Here is a 23,603-nt window from a genome sequence, read left to right on the forward strand (position 1 = left end):
ATATCCTTTGCCATATGTTGCAAAACTTGTAGGTTGGTACAAGAATAAAATAGAGAATCACGTTGCAGAAGAGGAAGACCCACATGGAATAAAACAATTCACTTTGTTGCTTTCTAATAGCTCTATGTGTTATGACCAAAGCTATTAGAACAAAGACAACATACATAGGAATCACCTGCAACATAACATATCCATTTTTCAAGTTATCAAGTATAATTTTATCGAAAAGAGGAACAAATGACAAAGTCATGAAATAAACAAGCCAGCCACAAAGCATTCCGAGTTCTTGCGCAAACTTCTCATCATTTGGCGCGTCGATTTCATTTTCCATTAGATACAGGAAAATGCTTTGGAGGATGCAAGAAATTGAAAAAGAAAATAAACAATAATGATTTGGACATGGAGAAAGTAAATTTATTTGTGACCCAACTTCCCAAATTTATTGAACTTGTTATTTTTAGGGAATGATATTCTAGAGCACATCTAATTTAATGGTATATATTAAAAAAAGTAAAATTAAGCATTCGACATCAATTTAAGAGCACAAATATTTGATTGTATATATTACACTTATCTTCAATCTTATTCTCATAAAAGCTGTCTTTTTTATTTTTTTGAAGGTTAAAACTGTCTTTTTTAAGGGAGTTAAAATTTCATAGAATTTTTGTAGTAAAATTAAAACCACAAGCTAATCAATTTTTAGCATTTCTTTATTTGAAAAGGATTAAAGGAAGAAAAAACTCAAAATATATTAACAAATAAGACAGCATTGGGTTTTCGGCTTTTTATGGATGAAAAAAGAAAGAAACAAATCTGCTTCTCTCCTCCAAATTTAGGTAACAATGCTACCATATACCTATTTTTATTTTCCTTGCCGATTGTTTCTCCGCACCTAATTTAATATATTTAATTTGGCTAATTTGGTCGCTTGAATATCTCAATTCTTATATTAAGTACGTAGATGTTCTGCTCCGCTAACGACTATAATTAAAAGATAAAATTTCAGGCTGAATATCAATCCTCCAATCATATATATAATTTGTCTTCTTTAGATTTAATATTTTTATTTTTATGTTTTTACATGTAGAAGTCTAAATTTATTTGAATATATACTTGCTACACGTACTCCACACGATATAGTTAGAATGCAAATTAAATTACCTTAGATTAGCGGTGCTGTTATAAGTAAGTTATTGACGTCTTATTCTTATTTTTGTTCTATCTTTCAATACATATAATTCACAAAGCTGAAAGATTGATTCAATTGATGATGTCATATGAATTTGATTTATGAAAGAGAACAAAAAAAATATTTGATCACAATATAATATTCGAATCCAACTATGGAGCATAAATCACAGGAGTTGCAACTTGCAAAGCTCTCGTTGCAAGGCTCAAACAATACAAGTACTTGATCACTCTTCATTTTGTAAACAACGCTATAATAGACGAGAGAAAAGTCGTCTTGATTTGAGTATAATAACTTATTGACAAAAGTCTTGAATAAATTCATCTGATTTTGATGGAATAGTCTATTATTTCTCCTTTGGTGAATTAAATTGAGAAATAATTAGCCTTCCATCAAAAAATTTAAATTTTTAAAGAAGAGTTTAATATTGATTTTCTGATAAATTACCATTGAAATTCTAAATTGACTCAACTTTAATCTTCGTTTCATCCAAAGAACTGAGAACACATCTACAATTGTAATTTTTTAATTTGAATAATATTTTTTATATAGGTACAACAAAAAATTAATGGACCATAAAGTTATAGATGTACTTAAGCTTAATTTTTTATGTATGATCTTTTTTGTGAAGATGCCTATAATATTTTAACTAACAGAAATATGATATTAATAAAAATATGAAAAAGTAGCAAATCACATCTTAGTTACAGCTAAAGCGTAAATTAATGAACAGACATACCAAATTTCAATGGATAATAGGTGATTAACTGCAATTGAAATATGAATATAAGAACGACATTTTTGCGGGATAATAATATAAAGCCAGAATAATTTTAATTTGAAATCCTTGATAGCTGCCTTAAGATAACAAACAAGGAACATTTGGGACGATCATCCAGCGCTGAACAGGGCTATTGATCCACTTCTTGACGACAATTTTGTCACCGTCAGAGAAATTATTATCAATATCGGAACTGATGGCAGTCAGATTGAGGGAAGTCGTGTCTGCAATCCTGATGGCACGGAAACCTGTTGACCACATCTCAGTCCACTTCACCGAATCATCGAGGCGGTTCGTGTTGTAAGGAACTAAGCTGACCTGATGTATTCATTAAACAGGGGTTTAATGTATGTATCATATAGCTATGAGTTCTTCAACTGTCATGCCAGATAGTTAAGTTTGTTTAACATAAATAGTTACTCACCTCTTCATTTTCTCCAGCCGGGTTCTGAAGAGCTTCTCGTGTGACTCTGTTGACCAGTGAAAAAACAGGTATACCCTTTACATCTTTTACCTTATCACCATAACTCATGTACATGCATTGCAATTTTAATTAAAAGGAATAAGAAAAATTAATAAATAACTCATATATATTAATCAATCAAAATCAGTTATCAGAGATCACCCATATTAATAAGGTAAGGAATAATTTATTTATCAATAGATTAACTACCTGATAGTAATCATTAGAGTCTGCAGGTGCCAACACAACAGTTCCATTGCGTACAGTGACACTGAGATCCTTGTTGGCCTCACAGTAAATCCTGACCGTTGGTGTATTTGCTGGAGCATTTGGTGGAGCATAGCTTGGCGTGTGGAAGCCATTATCAATAGAAATGTTGGCCTCACTTGGGTTACCAGCAGGCTTATCAGAATCTGGTATTACCAAGAGAGTACACTTGATTCGGAGCATATCGTCTTTCAGATAGTTCGAGGCCTCGAGGATCAACCTTTTAAAGTATTTGGAGTAGCCCCAACTGGTCCTGAACTGTGCAGAAGCAGGGATTGCGGTTGACCATTTGGAGATCGTTCAGTCCCACAAACGGAAGTTAAATATTGTCTGGACATCTTTCGTTGCATTCAGCACTTTAAGAAAAATCGATACATGGTGAGAGACTGACTCGATATTGCCTTACGGATAGAATTGTATCACCCAGTCATAGCCACCCACTGTGAAACGCTCCAACAGGATGCAACTGCTGTTGCTTATTACTTTGACGGCCGAATAGTCTGTTATTTCAAAAGTTTTCGACCCAGTGACGAACTCCCGAGTCATTGTGATTGATGGTTGTTAGAGCAAAACTTAACTGATGATAAGGGTTGTGATATTTAGAGTTGTGGGATGAATTCATTAATTTGCAAATAGTTCTTACATTTATAGATAGATGCATGCATGGGTCACCAATTAATGTAATATGTAATGTTGCGAATATTTACAAGGCAACAACAGTAGTAATTGTCATTTTAATATTTAATGAAGAAAATGACGATCAGGTTCCTTTTTTGACAGTTCAGAATATAGGACCTATCATGCATTGGTTCCCTCTTTATTATTGGAACTTAAACAGCACTTAGTTATAAATAATGCAACCTTCCAACTACCGTCATCTCGTGTAACATACACACTGTGACTGACCAGAGAGAAATGCCATCACTCACAAGTCTCTAGGGAATAAAATAAAGGAATTAATGTCATTCTTAGGCGTTTTCTTTTAGGAATTAAAACAAGCTAGTCATTCAAAAAATCTTATTAGGACGGAGTGTCATTTAACAGTTTAATTAGTTTAATTTTTATTTAAATATCTTAATTGGACGATGTCTTTAGAAGTTAGAGAAGTGGAAGAGAGGTGTGTTCCATGCGCATCGGATCAAAATCGGTTGATATACGGTCAAAACCATTTGATTCGCTTCAAAATTTGCAAACACTTGATCCGTATGGTTTTTGAAACGAATCATACGCTTCCAACCGGATATCAGATCAATATGATCCCATGCCAATTAGACACCCTCAATTCCTAGAGAAGTTTAATATGAGGTCGTGAGGAGTGCAACAAATTAACGGTTTTTGATTTTGCGAGACATTTAATTATATTCTTTACAAACATGCTAACTATTTATACATAGACGTTAATACCGGCCTGCTGGTATAATTAAATATTTGTACTTCAATTATAAATTTAATTTAATGTTTTTATTAAATATCTAGATCGTTTTAGATTGTTGTAAGAAAAACATATTGGTGTATCTTGGTGTCTAGAATTGTGTATGAAAATATCTAAAAAAAAATATTGTTCTAGAAAGCTAATAAAATACCTAAGTCTAGAATTTTTTGTGAAATAACTAGATATTATTTATAAGGTATATAGGTATAAAATATTCTTAGTAGTAGTATAAATAATGTGACATATAATTAACTTGAAATGTCACCAATAAATTAAGAAGACAATTATACAAGGTTAAAAAAAAATTGTCTCTCTTCCACATACTACAAATTAAATCCACCACGCACATATGCAAGTTAATTAGTATGGCTTTAAACTCAAAACTCTTAAATAATGGAATTAACTTCAACATTAATTGTGAACTGTAATTTGGATTTACTTCATGACTGTAAAAGTAGAGGTTCAGCATGTAAATATTTGAGTCATGAAGTAAATCAGAATGTATACCATTATTTCATGTTTTGAGTTTAAATATTCCACATACTACTTACATATTCGCGGCCGGGGTTGTATAATTAGTTAGTGTTTGTATAGAATATAACATTAAGATTTTAAGAATTGCTTACTGTATTATTGAACTTCCATTCTTAAATATAATGTATTGAAGAATTGCTTACTGTATTATTATGCTCAACTATTTAAATAAAATAGCTTCGAAAAATGCCAACAGTTCAATTTAAAAAAAGCAAATAACGACACAATTTAGTTACATCTTTAAGTGTAAATAAATGAACATCTATTAATTGTGCCCTTCTTCTCAGATATATGATAGAATTAATCTTGTTGTTATGTTTCAGTTTGTTTTGTTTACGTTTTGTTTTAATTCTAGCAGAAGTTTAAGTTTTCTGTTTTTAGATAAAGTGTACTGTCAAGAGTAATCCTAACGGATGGCTAAGAATAGAGTAGAGGTTATTCTTAGTGAGCAGTTATTTAGATTCCAGTTTTTATTTAGTGGATGTAACCTTTCTTATAGCAGTTATGATTTGTATATATAAGAAAAACCAGAAAATGATGCAGGTAGTTTTTTTTTTAAGCATCGCAAATATCTGTCTTTTGTTTTTTCTCTCTGTGATTGTGTCACTGGCCGTATGCAAGAATAGCCAACATTTGGTATCAGAGCCAAGGTTGTCAAAGCAATGGCCGGTGATGAAGGAGATCAATCAAAGACACTTGCAGTTCCCATGGCCAAAAGTGTCTCTATACCGATCCAATATCCCATGTTAAGCGAGATTAATTACGGCATATGGGCTATCAAGATGAAGATAGTCCTACGTTCGCTGGGAGTTTGGTCTGTGATAGAAGGAGGGGTCAAAGATGAGGACAAGGATCAAGGAGCGATGGTTGCAATATCTCAGGCAGTGCCGGACGACGTGATGATGGCAATCGCAGAGAAACAGTCGGCCAAGGAGGCCTGGGACGCTCTCAAGGAGATGCGTATAGGTGAGGATCGTGTCAAGAAGGCACGTGTACAAGTCCTGAAACGGCAACTAAACAAATTGCATATGCAAGAATCGGAAACTGTGAATGAGTATTCGATGAAGTTGATTGGATTAGTTGGTGAGATCCGATCCCTTGGCACAAAACTAGAAGATACTGAAGTGGTAGAGAAGTTATTCAGTTCGGTTCCAGATCGGTTCCTTCAGATCATCGGAACAATTGAGCAATTTGGAGATTTAGACACGATGTCAGTCTCTGAAGCAATTGGTAGATTGAGAACATATGAAGAAGGGCTAAAGGGGCGGCATCATACAAAGGGCACAGGGGAGCAGTTGCTTCTTAGTCAAGCCGAATGGGAGGCTAAGTTCTCAAAAGGTAGAAGAGAAGAAGGTTCGGGCAGTACCAAAAGAGGAGGCCGACATGGAAGGGGTCGGGGCCGTGGACGTGGTCAAGGTGCAGGCCGAGGAGGCTTTGATCACACGGGAGATGATCGAAAACCACGAAAGTTTGATATTGCTAAGGTGAAATGTTACAATTGCAATGATTATGGTCATTTCGCTAAAGAATGTCCCAAACCAAATAGAAGAGAAAAGGCTAATTTGATTGTAAAGAATAATGATGACGAACCAGCACTGTTGTTGACTGAAACCTGTGAACTTATCCACACAATACCGAAGGAAGGAAAGGTGCTAAAAGAAGATGAAATAGCGCTAAAGGCTGTCAGCAACCTGGACACAACCTGGTATTTGGACAGTGGCGCAAGCAATCATATGACCGGCTGCATTGAAAGATTTGCAGAGATTGATACTACAGTCAGAGGCTCTGTGAAGTTTGGAGATGGTTCAACAGTAGAAATACAAGGAAGGGGTTCGATACTCTTTGAATGCTTCACTGGTGAACACAGATTACTCACTAACGTTTACTATATTCCAAGGTTAAAAAGTAACATAATTAGTCTTGGGCAGTTAGATGAGAATGGATGTAAGATAGTGATTGAAAGAGGAGTACTGTCTATCCTAGACAGAACACAGAAGGTGCTAGTCAAAGTGACCAGATCTGGGAATCGGTTATACCTTTTGCGTACTTCTCCAACCCATCCAGAATGCCTCCTGGCGAGAAGCAAAGAAGGAGCTTGGCTCTGGCACGCAAGGTATGGTCATGTGAATTTTCATGCTTTAAAAATCATGGGTAAGAACGGGATGGTGCATGGCATGCCCTTGATAGATCATGAAGATCGCATTTGTGATGGATGTTTGATTGGAAAACAACAACGAAAACCATTCCCTGCTGAATCAAATTTCAGAGCCGAGTACCCTCTTCAGTTATGGCATGTAGATTTGTGCGGGCCAATCACACCGACTACGAATGGAGGAAAGCGTTATTTTATGCTAATTGTCGATGATTGCACAAGGTTTATGTGGCAGGTTCTGATCTCAAGCAAAGCCGAGGCGTTCGAAAGTTTTAAAAGGATCAAAGCTGCAGCCGAAATGGAGAAGGGGTGTAAGTTGAAAGGCTTTCGAAGTGATCGTGGTGGTGAATTCACATCAAATGAGTTCAAGAGCTTTTGTGAATTAAATGGTATTAAACACTACCTTACTACACCTTATTCTCCGCAGCAAAATGGTGTTGTGGAACGGAGAAATCAGACAGTGGTTGGCATGGCAAGAAGTTTGCTGAAAAGTAAAAGTGTTCCCGGCGAATTTTGGGGAGAAGCGGTGTCAACGGCAATTTACTTGCTGAACAGAGCACCAACCAAGAGTCTAGTAGATAAAACTCCCTATGAAGCTTATTACAATCGAAAACCAAGAGTAGGACATCTGCGGGTTTTCGGATGTATTGCTCACGTGAAGAATGTCACACCTCACCTTCCGAAACTAGAAGATCGAAGCAAACCTATGGTGTTTATTGGGTATGATTTGAATACCAAGGGTTATCGGATGTTTGATCCAAAGACAAAGAGGGTGGTAGTGACTCGTGATGCCGTGTTTGATGAAGAAAAGAAGTGGGACTGGACTGATTCATCGGTTACAGAATCTAGACCAGCAAAGGATATCTTTACTGTTCTGAATTTTCCTGTTGCAAATTCAAGTGCTGCTGCCCATCAACGAATTGAGGAAGAAATGCTGCATCCTAATATGGCGTCTCCACAGCAAGAGTTCAATCAATCTGACCAGCCTGAGGATACACCTACTGGTAGCAACAGAGCAGATGGATTCGACTCTGGAAATGCACAAACTCCAGTGTCGTTTCCTGTTGAGCAGAGGGCATCCGAATTGAACCATCCAGAGGATTTGGAAATAGGGCCAAGAGGAACACGAGATATCAAAAGCCTTTACTATACGGGGCTATGTTTGCTAGGAGAGGAGGAGCCTGCGAATTATGAAGAAGCAAGAACAGATTTAGCATGGAGAAAGGCTATGGAAGAAGAAATTTCCAGCATACGGGAGAATGCAACATGGAGGTTAGTTGATTTACCAGAAAAACATAAGCCAATTGGTTTGAAGTGGGTGTTTAAATTGAAGAAAGATACTCAAGGGAGAATAATCAAACACAAGGCAAGGTTAGTAGCAAAGGGGTATGTTCAAAAGCACGGGATAGATTTTGACGAAGTTTTTGCTCCTGTTGCTCGATTGGAAACTGTACGGTTATTGATTTCAATCGCTGCACAAAAGGGGTGGCAAGTGCATCACATGGATGTAAAATCCGCTTTCCTTAACGGTGAATTGGAGGAGGATGTGTATGTTCTGCAGCCACCGGGTTTTGAGATAAAAGGAGAAGAGCATAAGGTGCTGAAACTGTATAAAGCTTTGTACGGTTTGCGACAAGCACCTAGAGCATGGAACTCCAAGTTGGATAAGTCTTTGAAGGCACTGGGTTTTGAGAGATGTCTATTAGAACATGCTGTGTACACGAGAAAGGAAGGTAATTTAATTGTTGGAGTATACGTAGATGATTTGATCATCACCGGAGAGAGTATTCGAGGTGTTGACAAATTCAAATCTGAGATGAAAGGTGTATTTAGCATGAGTGATCTTGGATTACTTAGCTATTACTTGGGGATTGAAGTGTGTCAGACTCCAACAAGAATCACCTTAAAGCAATCGGGTTTTGCAAAGAAGGTACTGGAGAAATGTGGGATGAAGGACTGTAACCCAACACAGATTCCTATGGAGCCCCGTCTGAAATTGAACAAGGACAGCATTGAACCTCCTGTAGATGTAACCTTGTATCGAAGTATTGTTGGCAGTATGAGATACTTACTGCACACACGTCCAGACTTGGCATTTGCCGTTGGAATGGTAAGCCGATTTATGGAGAAACCCACGCTGGAACACATGGCAGCAGTAAAGCACATACTAAGGTATGTGAAGGGAACATTGAATTTCGGTTGTGTGTATGAGAAGAAAGAAGAAAATCCGGAACTGATTGGATATTCTGATAGCGATTTAGCAGGTGATGTTAATGACAGAAAAAGCACCTCAGGTTCGATGTTTTTCTTTGGGTCAAATCCTATCAGTTGGTGTTCACAGAAACAGAAAGTGGTTGCACTGTCTTCATGTGAAGCAGAGTACATCGCTGCATGTGCAGCAGCGTGTCAAGGAGTATGGTTGGGACGATTGTTAGCTGATTTGCTTAAGACCGAGGTTAAGAAAGTGGTTCTAAAGATCGATAATCAGTCCGCAATTGCCTTAAGCAAGAATTCAGTTCATCATGAGAGGAGTAAACATATTGACACTCGGTTTCATTACATAAGAGATTGTGTGGAATCGGGATTGATTGAAGTTCAGCATGTTCGTACCGAAGACCAGCGTGCCGATATCCTAACGAAGTCACTGGGAAGGATAAAGTTTCAGGAGATGAGAGGAAAGATTGGTGTACTGGACATCAATAAAGAACAACAAGCTTAAGGAGGAGAATGATAGAATTAATCTTGTTGTTATGTTTCAGTTTGTTTTGTTTACGTTTTGTTTTAATTCTAGCAGAAGTTTAAGTTTTCTGTTTTTAGATAAAGTGTACTGTCAAGAGTAATCCTAACGGATGGCTAAGAATAGAGTAGAGGTTATTCTTAGTGAGCAGTTATTTAGATTCCAGTTTTTATTTAGTGGATGTAACCTTTCTTATAGCAGTTATGATTTGTATATATAAGAAAAACCAGAAAATGATGCAGGTAGTTTTTTTTTTAAGCATCGCAAATATCTGTCTTTTGTTTTTTCTCTCTGTGATTGTGTCACTGGCCGTATGCAAGAATAGCCAACAATATATAGATAATAGATGATTTCCATTGAAACATAAACACAGTAGCAGAACCTTTTTTTTTTTTTCCATATTTCAAGTAATCGATTACATGAACACTTTACTATGAAATCACACCAGCACATGTTATGGAACATACAGCGAAAATAATAAAAAGATGACAGCAATGATAATAAGAAGACATGCATAAGTTAATTTTAGAAACCTTAATTGCTTGCTGCTTAATATTTCAAATTAATTAATAGGGAACATTGGAATTGTAAGGAACGATCTTCCAGCGCTGGATTGCAGCATTGACCGACTTCTGGACAACCATCTTGGCACCGTCAGAGATATTAACATTGGAAACGACGGCGGTCAAATTGAGGGAAGTCGCGTCTGCAATCCTGATGATATGGAAACTTGGCGACCAGACCTCCGTCCACATCACTGAATCCTTGAGGCGGTTCGGGTTGTAAGGAACTAAGGTGACCTGATGTATTAAGGTACAAATTAAGCATGGTTTTATGTATTTATCTTAGTAATCAAGTTTGGTTAACATAATTAATTAAGTACCTCTTCATTTTCTCCAGCCGGATTCCGAAGGGCTTCTCCTGTCACTCTGTTGACCAATGCAAAAGCAGGAAATCCATCCTCATCTTTTACCTTATCACTATAACTCATGTCCTTGATCCAATGCTACATTTTTTGCATTTTTAAGAAAAATAATTAATACCCAGAAGAAGAGAAATGAAATTAAAGAATAATTTAATTAATCAATTGATTAACTACCTGATAATAATCGTTAGAGTCAGCAGGTGACATCACAACAGTACCATTGCGTATGGTGACACTGAAATCCTTGTTGGTCTCACAGTAAATCCTGACTGTGAGTTGCCTTGGCAGCTTGGTGTATTTCTTTGCTGGGAGTGTTCGGTGGAGCGTAACTTGCCGTGTGGAAGCGTTACTGAAAGAAATGCCATTACCAGGCTTATCACTGTGTGAAGTCAGAGCTGGTGCTGGACCTGACGGTCGAGGTATTGCAAAGAGAGTACACTTGATTCTGAGTGTTTCATCTTCCTCATAGGTCGATCTGAGGAACGACCAACATTTATAGTTGAGATCCCAGCAGGCCTTGTCACCTGATGGCTGTAAAGTGAATATTACATTCGAGTTAATGCAGTTGTTCCACTTGGACATGGAAAAGCTTCATAGTTCGAAATTACATGTCGCCCAGACTTCCTCTGTTGCACCCAGCACCCTGACTGAAAGTGATCTTTTGCCATCTGGGATTGACTCATCGATGCCTTGCGGGTAAAATTCTGCCACCCAGTCGTAGCCTCCCACTGTGAAGCGTTCCGACTGGATGCAAATCTTCTTGCAATTCTTATAGAAGTGTGGTACATCAAAAATTGTTGAGCCGGTCGTCATTGTGATAAATGGTTATTGGAACAAAACCTAATTGATGAGAAGGATATATAGAATTGTTAGTTGTACTGATATTTGAGCATGCACTTGTCATGGGATGGTTTTTGTATTTATAGGGAGATGCATTGCCGTTAAGTAGCACTTAATTAGCCATTGATGCAACCTTTGATCTTAAAAACTATCCAGTTTACCATACAAGGGAAATGCCTCGAAGGCCATCACTCACAAGTTTCCAGGGAAAAACAAAAAGGGAATTAATATCATTCTTAGGCGTTAGGCGTTAGGAGTTGGAAAATTAGTAGGAAGCCAATTAATAAGTTATTTATAGTAATTTTTATTTAAATGTCTGTCTTACATTGCAAATACAAGTAATTTCACATTTCTGTTTCTATCATTTATATTCTTCAATTATCATTTGATATGTTTGCATTATATTAACCATAATATGATACATTTATTATTTAATTTAGAGCAACCATAAGAATGTGTTATCAAAAGAAAAATGCAACAACATTTACATTTTTACTTCTATATTCCCCGTGCCAACATGGAGCTGCCCCATATATGTTTACGTCGGGAGAGGAGCGGGAGACGGTATCTTCTTGTATTGGAAAGTGAGGGTTGCCGGATTGGACGGAAGAAATGAGCGGGTTGCCTACAGGTGTTGTAACACCAAAAAAGAAAAGAAAAAAGAAGAAGAAATGAGCGGCTGGATTCTAGGGGTGTCAATGGCACCCTTTTACCCGTTTATCCGACCCGTATCGTATCCGAAAACATGGGTAAGGGTAAGATTTTTATTCCGTTAGCTAATTGGGTACGGATAAGGGTAATGGTTTTTTTTCGTTATCTTACCCGTTTTAGTATAAGATAATTTTTAAAAAATAAAATTACATATATAAATATATATTTGTACGAAGATGATACATGATACAATAAAGTTTTTGTATTTTATTAAATTTTCATAATACAAATTAGTTGTATTCATTATTATTTTTTCTTATTTTAAAAATTATTTTATCGAAAACACAAATTGAAATGTTAATGGCGTTTTTTATCCGTTTACCCGACCCGTACCGTATTCGAAAATACGGGTAAGGGTAAAGATTTTTTTTCGTTATCATAACGGGTACGGGTATGAAAATGTCTCCACCCGACCCGTATCGTACCCGTTGACACCCCTACTGGATTCACAGAGCATTTTTTTGGGTTTTTCCTCTAAAGTAACTCAAAATTTGACTTTGAATCCAGACATCAAAATGATACAGATTAAAAAATTATGAAATTTTTACCGGACGCATATGTTACAAAACTAAAAATAATGAATTAATATAGAATGTGTAGCCGATAGTTAATTGAACGATTATATTTTTCAATTATACAACTTATAAAGTTTTCATTATTTGTAGGCAATCGTAATAAATAATCCAAGGCAGATATTTTTTATGAAATAATCCAAGTAAGATTATTACTCATGCTATGTTTATTTTAAACATTGTTTTTCAATTGTTATATACTTTGCATGATTTTAGTGTAAATTATAGAATCGATACTACTCCCAAGTCATGAGTGAAAATAATTTGTGTGTGAAAAACTACTATTTATATTTTTTTTAGTTGTTAAATGAATGTGCTTGAAATATGAGTTGTTCAAGTTAGATTATTTAACTGTTATTGATATATTATTTGTAAAAACAAATATGTTAATATTTTTTGAAATTCTCATTTTAGATATTAGAGTAAATCAAATATTATCCTAATTTTCTAGAAATGACTCAAAAACAATATATCCATAATTATAGTCGAAATTCAAAATATGGCAAGGAGATTACCTGAATCCAACCATGAAATCAGACAATCAATTGAAGTTACCTTTGAAAAAAAATGTCATGAAATGCGTGCATGTCGTCCATCAGCTTTGCAGTAGTCTGAGACGACTCTTTACGCCTGTCTAAAATGTTTATAATCCTTTAATAAATGGTCGACTCCTTAGCGCTCATCAGAACAACGACAACTTCTATAGTTAAGTACAACAGAGATAACGTTAAAAAGAATAATTTTGGACCATCCGATTCAATTGTACTCAATCCGGTAACCTGAGAGGATGTGAATTCAGCACAAAAACAGAAAATAGATTTTAGTGCTCATCTCCTGGCTCCTACAAGGAGGACCTCACAAAAATTTAAAATTAAATATAATAGTATAGTGTGGTAAATGTGGCAGGTAGTAGATCAGTAAGTGGAAATGAGCGTGCAAACTGAAAATATGCAAATACACCACCTCTCAATCTGTGATAGAGAAAAATGAACATTTTTGACGATTTACTATTTTTATTTACTTTCCATTTTAATTGATTGACAGACGAGCGGCCATATATAACTGCTTTTTTATATTGTAGTTACTTCCATTTTATTTTTGTTTTGTTGATAATATCTCCTCCAATTACTTTCAATTAATTTATCATAAACTTGACAGTAAGCTACAAAAAGAAAGGCAAAAAATAAAATGACCTGCCATAACTTGAATAGTCACATAAAATCTTACAAAGAAGAAGCAGCAAATTATCTCTCCAAAGTAGCTGTTAAGGTCATAAGGTCTTTATCAAGGATAAGTGGATCACTAACTCCAATAAATAAAGTCACAAAATGGGCCCTATCATTTTTCAATGTCTAGTGAATTTGATTGATGTGATGTAGTGTTCACAGAGGCATTTGAAATTGTTAGTATTACATAAATATCAAGATGTGATGATAAAAAATTGGTTATATTGTAAATCAAATTAAATATGAATTATGTGGAGGTACATTATGTAACTTCATATTAATTGTCAATTTATAACTCCACTACCTCATTACTATTGACATTCATTTTCTTTTTTATTATTACAATATATTTTCATGTACAATTTCTAGCGATAGACTTTAAAATTTAGTTGTTTCAAAGAATATGGTTCTCTCTACAATTGATCCGGGCAATGCAATTAAAATTGTCAATAAATATTTCTGATCCAATAAATGATACAATACTCTAGTTTTGCTCACCAAATTTTCTTTGATCGAGTAATCGATACAATACCGCAAGCAAAGCTAGCTTGTACTATGATCATCAAGAGAATTTGATGAGTGTAACTCTAAAATCTATTAAAACCATTAAAACCGATCAATTTCACAAGTGATATGTGTACATGTAAAATTTTAAAATTAATATAGTATAAAATAAAATTGTAAAAAATAATGCAAAATAAATGTATTAAAATAACATGTAGAAGTTTTTTTTTCTTTTACCTTTCAAAATTGTACTAAATAAATTCAAAATGTTCAAAATTTTGCATGTAAACACATTACTCGTAAAGTAGATCGGTTTCAACATATTGAATTTGTCGTTTGAAACCAATCTAAAATCGTAGATTTAGGAGTTATGCTCACCAAGTTTCTCCATATTAAAATCACTTTTTTCCATAAAATTCTCAACCATAAAAAAAGTGATTTTATACCTATCTAAAAAAAATAATGATTTTAAAAAAAAAAAACTTAAAATTTGGCTGTCAAACACATTTTAATATGGATATCATGTTAAATGATTCTAATCGATTGTTTGAATATTAAAAATAATGATAAAGATGTGAGGTATGAATGAGACGTAGAAAATATTCCAATATTTATCTGATTGTAAATAAATTAGAATATATGCATCTCTAGCTCTATACCTTACACATTATTCATTCACATGTTAATCTTTTCTCTCATGGCTCTCAATATTTCTCTTTTGCATTGTTGCATCCTTGTTCTTTGATGTTTTCTTTATTCTCATTCTTCACAAGCCCTTGAGGATAGAAGCAACATGTTGTTGGACAAGTATCCTCTCTGTTACTGGAAAAGATTCCTTCACTTTATGGTTTGAGATTAACTCTCATCCGCTTTGAGATTCGGGCTAGCGCAGGTAGAAGTATTATTGGGCTTTGAAATTTGTGCCAAGTTAAAATAAATGGTCCAGATCCAGTAATTGTAAAAGATTCCCTATTACAGTATCGGGAAGGATGTGAATTCCATGTTTTTGATGTCAGATATCTCTTGTCTAGCTCTGTTTTCTCTTCTCCAATATGTTCATTACAGTCTTGCGTAATCTCTCCGTTGAGGCGAACTTCATTTTTTGTTGTTGTTGTTGTTGTTGTTGTTGTTGTTGTTGTTATTGTTATTGTTATTAGCTTAAATAAATAACAACTAATGCACGGTTCAATTAATTTCTTTTGTTACTACAATGGTGATTTCTTTTAGATTGATAATCTGATGTGATAATTGCTGGGATGTACCACAGTTTCTAAATTAGCAAATTTTCTTTAAAATAACACATTTTTTTAATGACACACTAGCTAATTAATTGGTTCAAATATTTTATTTCCTTATATGTAGCACTCTTGCTCTCTTAATTGCAATTCATAATTAATTTTTGGGATGGAGTGATTTAGAAATTATGAATCCCTTAATTGCTAAACTCAGTGACGTGACTAATTTTAATTTCTAAATGTTTTCTGAGATAGAAATGCTCTTAATATTCCTTTCGTTCTGTGTGTGGTGCCTTTTCCTTTTGATTTTGTTTTCTCTTTTGTAAATTTGAAGCTTAATTTAATAATTCCTAAGATGTGTAAAGCATAATTGCAAGACAAGGAAATGGTGAAATGCTCTTGCTTTTAGTAATGTGGATATTCATATGTTTTATTCTTTACTTCTTGTTTCCTCTTTGATGACATGGAAATTCTTTGCTTGAGAGACTAGCTACATACTCTTTCCACTTTTAAACCCCTTAACAAACCAAAAATTTTAAATTTACCATTCATTAAAAAAAAAGAAACCAATTCACCACGAATTCTATAGAATTCAAAATTCACCATAGACGCAACTTCATGTTGCGTCCAAATATTGGGTGGGCCCCACATTTTTTTTTGGCCACTCAAGTTGGTTAAAAAAGAAGAAGTTTTTGGATGCAAGACTCGTGAAGTTGTGTCCATGCTAAATTTTGAATTCTCACAAATTCGTGATTTTTTTATTTATCATTTTTTTAATGGTGAAAATAAAAGTTTCGTCTTAACAAACAATTAGATTTCTTTTCCTTACTTTATCATTTTTTTCCCTTTCTCTTTTTTTTCCTCTTCCAAACAGGTTAAAAGAGGAAGATAGGTATATTATATAGGGGTATCTTTGTTTTACTTTTAAAAGAGAAAGAGAGGTATACTAGGAGTATTTTTATCTCTCTTTCTTCTACTTCTCTGTTCAGCAGGGTATCTTTTTGTACTTTTTTATTTATTTATTTTCTTTAGAAATAGAGCAAGATATCTCCCTATCTCCTCTCACTAGCACTTCTAGATTTTGGTAATTTCGGACAACTAATTTTCCTTTTATCTTACATATAGTTGAATTTGAGCATCAATTTTAGTGCTCAGTGTTAAGGGAGAATTACAAAAGCAGAACAACAAACTACAAAATAGAGAAACACATGGAATGCTAGAGCAACAACTTCTCTACTTTGGATCATATCTCTTACAAGGTAAAGATTTTATGTTGTCTTCAATCTTTCTGTGTTTTATTATAACCTTCTCTATTATTACTTTATTATTATTTTATTATAATTGTTACCATTATATATGTTCTATTACTTACGAGTGTCATTTAGTATTTCAAATGATTTTAGTATGATTTTAGTGGTAATTTAATAGTGGAAGAGAGAACATTTAAATATTCTTAAAATTCTAAAATTCTTATTGATATCAGACTATATTTTTACAATATGGGTTATTTAGTTCTTAGTGTGATTGCCCATAAAGAAAGAGAAAGAGGTTAATTACATCGGTGTGGAATTATAAGGCTTCAATTTGTTTTTATTACTTTTGTAGCCTATTATGTAATTTAGTGTTTTTTACAAACCACAAGGACAATAGGAGTATTTTCTTTTTTTTTATCATAATTTAATATTTTTGTTTAGTAAATTTTCGTACAGCCTTAAATAATTTTCTTACAGCTTTTTATTCAATTAAATAATTTAAATGATCTACTAGAAGTAGGAAATGTATAAGAAATTTGTTTACTTTTTTATAATGGAATTTAAGGAAACTAATATTGTGCAGTAGTTGATGAAAGAGAGTCCAATGCTAGAAGAAAGATTATTCAGGGAAAAATTGACTATAAAATAACAAAAAATATATAGTGTTATGTCAATAATAAATTACGTTGTGTTAATATCAGTTGCCAGTTTAAAATTCCACAATTTCAAATCAAACTATTTTAAACGGAATAGTCCAAATCAATTTTTTGTTCTCATTAAAGAAAATTTGTCAAACAATCTGGCTATCACAACCGATTAATAGAAATGCAGTTGTTGACTTATGAAACTTACATATCAAAACAAATTCATGTTATTTAGAAATTATGTATCAGATTTCTCATTATCTTAAAATCAAGTTAGTGATAAACTTTAAATTCTTATTTTGATCTTAAACAAAAAACATTGCCTAAATGAATCATTTAATTAATTAATCCTATTATGTATACTATCCAAGGAGCCAGTGTTGCAAAGTTGATCGGACCACTACTAAAACGCCTTAAACTAGCCAAGGAGCAAGTTGCTCAATATTTAGAGATGGAAAATATCACCGAACAAATTAGCATAGAGGTTGAAAAGACCAAAACAAAAAAAAACCACACAATTGGTCCCCATAACCCACGCGTCCCATCCTAGCTTTCTTTCTCCTCTTCATACCGGAATTTTTTTCCTTGACAATGAAGTCATGTTTCTTTCTTTTTTTTTGCTTGTTTTGATAGACAATGAAGTCTCTTTTTTTTAGTTGTTTAGTCAGGGGTTAATATTTTTTGCTAAGCAGGACGTGATGGTATATAATGTCCCCTGGACATTATAAACTATCACGTTTTTCTTACATGTGGAATTTATCCATATTCCTTCCCTATTGTCGATATTTTAAATTTATTTTTCTATTAATAAAAATTTCAGCATATATGAGGGTGTCTGTCAAATTGCAGACCACCGTCTTTCTTTTTATACGTTTAGCTATTAATTATGCTTTTAATAAAGATACGACTATATCAAGAGCACACATTTTAATTAATAGTTATACAACGAAATTCATTAAAGCTTATAAAACCAAATGGATGAACCAATAAGGTTCTTCTTAAAAAGTAAAGATCACACGGCATGGACTAATCGAAGGACTTGGACTTGACTCGGCCTAACTCAGACAAAAAATCAAAAAACTTGGCTGAGTCAATCCGATTCAACCTAGTTTTGATGAAAAAAATCATATGGGTGTGAAACTCAGACGACACAGGTCAGACCCTACCCATACTGTTCTGACTCAGCCGATTTTCCAATCCATGGTCCATTGATTACTAGTACCAACAGGCTTATAACCATCTGCTTCCAGAGCTGGTACTAGCGGTGGGGGCATTTTACCCAGAGAGTACGCTTGACGAGGAGCGTATGATCTTTCAGATAGTTTGAGGCTGTAGCCCCAACTGGCCTTGCCATGCCATGGCGAGAAAGTCATCAGATTCAATGAAGCAGGGGTAGTGCTCGATCATTTGTAGGTGGTCCAATCCCGGATGGATAGAAACTGATACGTGGTCGGAGATCGACACAGTGATGCCTTGCAGGTAGAATTGTATCACCTAGTTGTAGCCTCCCAGTGGGAAGCGCTCTGACTCAATGCTGTCCATGTTGCTGATGCTTTTAATGATGCAGTAGTCTGTTATTTCAAATGTTTTCGACCCTGTGACGAACACCAGGGGCTCTGAGACCATTGCAATATTTAGATGAGAAATATATAGAGTTATATATACTGATATTTGAGCCCTGGTTACGTTGTAGGATGAGTTCATTGCAATTTTCTGAAGGTTCTTGCATTTATAGATAGATGGGTCATGAGTTGCCGCCTCAGAATTAATTACACAATATAAGTAATATAATCTCAGATGTTGAGGAATATCTATTGTCAAATCAATTTCTTTGAATAAAGAAAATGACGATCAGGTTCCACACATACGGCGGTACAGATTTTAGAATATCAGACCGTTTGCTTACCTCTTTCTTATTGGAAATTGAATATCACTTAATTAGCAATTGATGCAACCTTTCGACTCACACTGTGACTGTCCTTTGATCTTAAAAACGATCCAGTTGACAAGACGAGGGAAATGCGTTGAGTCCACCACTCACAAGTCTCCAAGGAATAATAAGCAAAAAGGAACAGTGTGTCATTTAATAACTTAATTAGTTTAATTATTATTTAAATATTTTAATAGGCCGGCGTGCTTAGAGGTTAAAATACGTCTAATGTTCCATGGGAAATCAAAGCTCTAGCAGTACAAGCCATGTCACTACAATCTCTATCGATACATCGCAGCTCGAATTTGAGGTACTGATCGTGGAGTATTATTTTTCATACTTTTCTAATTGTTTGTTCACTTTTGATTGACTCGCATATGCATTGGCATTTCTATTGATAGATCGAGAACTTGAAAAGAGTGAATGCTGACTTAAAAGAATTAAGAACTGCATTCGATAATTACAGAAATACAATTGAAAGGAAGCACGAATCTGAGGTATTAACCATGGAGTATGATTTTTCATACTTTTTTAATTGCTTTTTCACTTTTGTTTGACTAGCATATGCATTGGTTTTTCTATTGTTAGATAGAGTCCTTAAGAAAAAAGAATGATGAATTACCAAAATTAAGAGCTGAGTTGTATAACAAAGATGAAATTCAACAGAAGCTCGAATCTGAGGTACTGATCGTGGAGTATTATTTTTCATACATTTTTAATTGATTGTTCACTTTTAATTGACTCACATATGTATTGGCTTTTCTATTGATAGATCAAGTCCTTAAAAAGCAAAAATGATGAATTACCAAAATTAAGAGCTAAGTTGGATAACAAAGATGAAATTCAAAAGAAGCTCGAATCTGAGGTACTAGTAATGGAGTATTATTTTTCATACTTTTTAATTGGTTGTCACTTTGAATTGACTCGCATATGCATTGGCTTTTCTATTAATAGATCGAGTCCTTAAAAAGCAAGAATAATGAATTACCAAAATTAAGAGCTCAGTTGGATAACAAATATGAAATACAAAAGAAGCTCGAATCTGAGGTACTGACCGTGGAGTATTATTTTTCTTATTTTTTTATGATTGTTCACTTTTGATTGACTCGCAAATGCATTGGTTTTTCCATTCACAGATCGAGTCATTAAAAAGCAAGAATGATGAATTACCAAAATTAAGAGCTGACTTGGATAACAAAGATGAAGTTCAAAAGAAGCTCGAATCTGAGGTACTGATCGTGGAGTATAATTTTTCATTATTTTTTAATTAGTTCTTCACTTTTGATTAACTCGCATATGCATTGGTTTTTCTATTGATAGATCGAGTCCTTAAAAAGCAAGAATAATGAATTACCAAAATTAAGAGCCGAGTTGCATGACAAAGATGAAATTCAAAAGAAGCTCGAATATGAGGTACTGATCGTGGAGTATAATTTTTCATTCTCTTTTACTTGGTTATTCATTTTTGATTCACTCGTAAATGGATTGGTTTTTCTACTGATAGATCGAGTCCTTAAAAAGCAAGAATGATGAATTACCAAAATTAAGAGCTGAGTTGGAAAACAAAGATGAAATCGAAAAGAAGCTTGAATATGAGGTACTGATCGTGGAGTATTATTTTTCATTATTTTATAATAGGTTTTTCACTTTTGGTTGACCCGAATATGCATTGGTTTTTCTATTGATAGATTGAGTCCTTAAAAAGCAAGATTGATAAATTACCAAAATTAAGAGCTGAGTTGGATAACAAAGATGAAATTCAAAAGAAGCTCGAATATGAGGTACTGACAGTGGAGTATTATTTTTCATGATTTTTTAGTTGGTTGTTCACTTTTGATTGACTCGCAAATGCATTGGTTTTTCTTTTGATAGATCGAGTCCTTAAAAAGCAAGATTGATGAATTACCAAAATTAAGAGCTGAGTTGGATAACAAAGATGAAATTCAAAAAAAGCTTGAATATGAGGTACTCATCATGGACTATTATTTTTCATTCTTTTCTAATTGGTTGTTCCCTTTTGATTCACTCGCATATGCATTGGTTTTTCTACTGATAGATCGAGTCCTTAAAAAGCAAGAATGATGAATCACCAAAATTAAGACCAGAGTTGGATAACAAATATAGAATTGAAAAGAAGTTCGAATATGAGTTACTGATCGTGGAGTATCATTTTTTCATTCTTTTTTAATTGGTTGTTCACTTTTGATTGACAAGCATATGCATTGGCTTTTCTATTGATAGATGGAGTCCTTAAAAAGAAAGATTGATGAATTACCAAAATTAAGAGCTGAGTTGGTTAACAAAGATGAAATTCAAAAAAAGCTTGAATATGAGGTACTGATCGTGGAGTATTATTTTTCATTCTTTTCTAATTGGTTGTTCCCTTTAGATTCACTTGCTTATGCATTGGTTTTTCTACTGATAGATCGAATCCTTAAAAAGCAATAATGATGAATCACCAAAATTAAGAGCAGAGTTGGATAACAAAGATGAAATTCAAAAGAAGCTCGAATTTGAGGTACTGATCGGGGAGTATTTTTTTTCATTCTTTTGTAATTGGTTGTTCACTTTTGATTGACTAGCATATGCATTGGTTTTTCTATTGATAGATCGAGTCCTTAAAAAGGAAGATTGATGAATTACCAAAATTAAGAGCTGAGTTGGATAATAAGGATGAAATTCAAAAGAAACTTGAATATGAGGTACTGATCTTGGAGTATTATTTTTCATTCTTTTCTAATTGGTTGTTCCCTTTTGATTCACTCACATATGCTTTGGTTTTTCTACTGATAAATCGAGTCCTTAAAAAGAAAGAATTATGAATTACCAAAATTAAGAGCTGAGTTGGATAACAAAGATGAAATTGAAAAGAAGTTCGAATATGAGGTAGTGATCATGGAGTATCATTTTTCATTCTTTTCTAATTGGTTGTTTATTTTTGATTGACTCGCATATGCAATGGTTTTTCTATTGATAGATCGAGTCCTTAAAAAGCAAGAATAATGAATTAACAAAATTAAGAGCCGATTTGCCTGACAAAGATGAAATTCAAAAGAACCTCGAATATGAGGTACTGATCGTGGAGTATTATTTTTCCTTGTTTTTTAATTAGTTGTTCACTTTTGATTGACTCGTAAATGGATTGGTTTTTCTGTTGATAGATCGAGTCCTTAAAAAGCAAGATTGATAAATTACCAAAATTAAGAGTTGAATTAGATAACAAAGATGAAATTCAAAAGAAGCTCGAATATAAGGTACTGATCGTGGATTATTATTTTTCATACTTTTTTAATTGGTTGTTCCCTTTTGATTCACTCACATATTCATTGGTTTTTCTACTGATAGATCGAGTCCTTAAAAAGCAAGAATGATGAATCACCAAAATTAAGAGCTGAGCTAAATAACAAAGAAGAAATTCAAAAGAAGCTCGAAGATGAGGTACTGATCGTGGAGTATTATTTTCATTCTTTTTTAATTTGTTGTTCCCTTTTGCTTGACTTGCAAATGCATTGGTTTTTCTATTGATAGATTGACTCCTTAAAAAGCAAGAATGTTGAATTACCAAACTCAAGAGCTGAGTTGGATAACAAAGATGAAATTCAAAAGATGCTCGAATATGAGGTACTGGTCGTGGAGTATTATTTTTCCTTGTATTTTAATTGGTTGTTCACTTTTGATTGACTCGCAAATGCATTGGTTTGCTTACTGATAGATCGAGTTCTTAAAAAGAAAGAATGATGACTCACCAAAATTAAGAGCTGAGTGGGATAACAATAATGAAATTCAAAAGAAGCTCGAAGATGAGGTACTGATGGTAGAGTATTATTTTTCATTTTTTTTTAATTGGTTGTTCACTTTTGATTCACTCGCAAATGCATTGGTTTTTCTATTGATAGATTGAATCCATAATAAGTAAGAATGATGAATTACCAAAATTAAGAGCTGAGTTGGATAACAAAGATTTAGTTAAAAAAAAGCTCGAACCAGAGGTACTGATCGTGGAGTATTATGTTTGATATTTTTTTAATTGATTTTTCACTTTTGATTGATTCGCATATGCATTGGTTTTTCTATTGATAGATCGAGCTCTTAAAAAGCAATAATGATGAATTACCAAAATTAAGAGCTGAGTTGGATAACAAAGATGAAATTCAAAAGAAGCTCGAATCTGAGGTATTGACCGTGGAGTATTATTTTTTATACTTTTT

General features: G+C 33.9%; 1 protein-coding gene and 1 long non-coding RNA gene across 2 annotated transcripts; one reads left to right on the top strand and one right to left on the bottom strand.

Annotated features, from left to right (window-relative positions):
* Positions 1–1,900: 1,900 nt before the first annotated feature.
* LOC144554590 (ricin B-like lectin R40G2) lies at positions 1,901–2,503 on the bottom strand. The gene is made up of 2 exons (XM_078302901.1): positions 2,395–2,503; positions 1,901–2,288 (listed from the first exon to the last, which is right to left on the bottom strand). Exons 1-2 carry the CDS (start codon positions 2,500–2,502, stop codon positions 2,049–2,051), a joined length of 348 nt encoding a protein of 115 aa, XP_078159027.1. The 5' UTR covers position 2,503; the 3' UTR covers positions 1,901–2,048.
* A 20,051-nt stretch (positions 2,504–22,554) lies between these two features.
* On the top strand, positions 22,555–23,016 carry LOC144554127 (uncharacterized). The gene is made up of 3 exons (XR_013511544.1): positions 22,555–22,649; positions 22,741–22,833; positions 22,924–23,016. It is a non-coding gene; the product is annotated as an uncharacterized LOC144554127 (long non-coding RNA).
* The last annotated feature ends 587 nt before the right edge of the window (positions 23,017–23,603 follow it).

Source organism: Carex rostrata, chromosome 5, assembly GCF_964058835.1.
Source record: "Carex rostrata chromosome 5, lpCarRost1.2, whole genome shotgun sequence".
Taxonomy (NCBI): Eukaryota; Viridiplantae; Streptophyta; class Magnoliopsida; order Poales; family Cyperaceae; genus Carex; species Carex rostrata.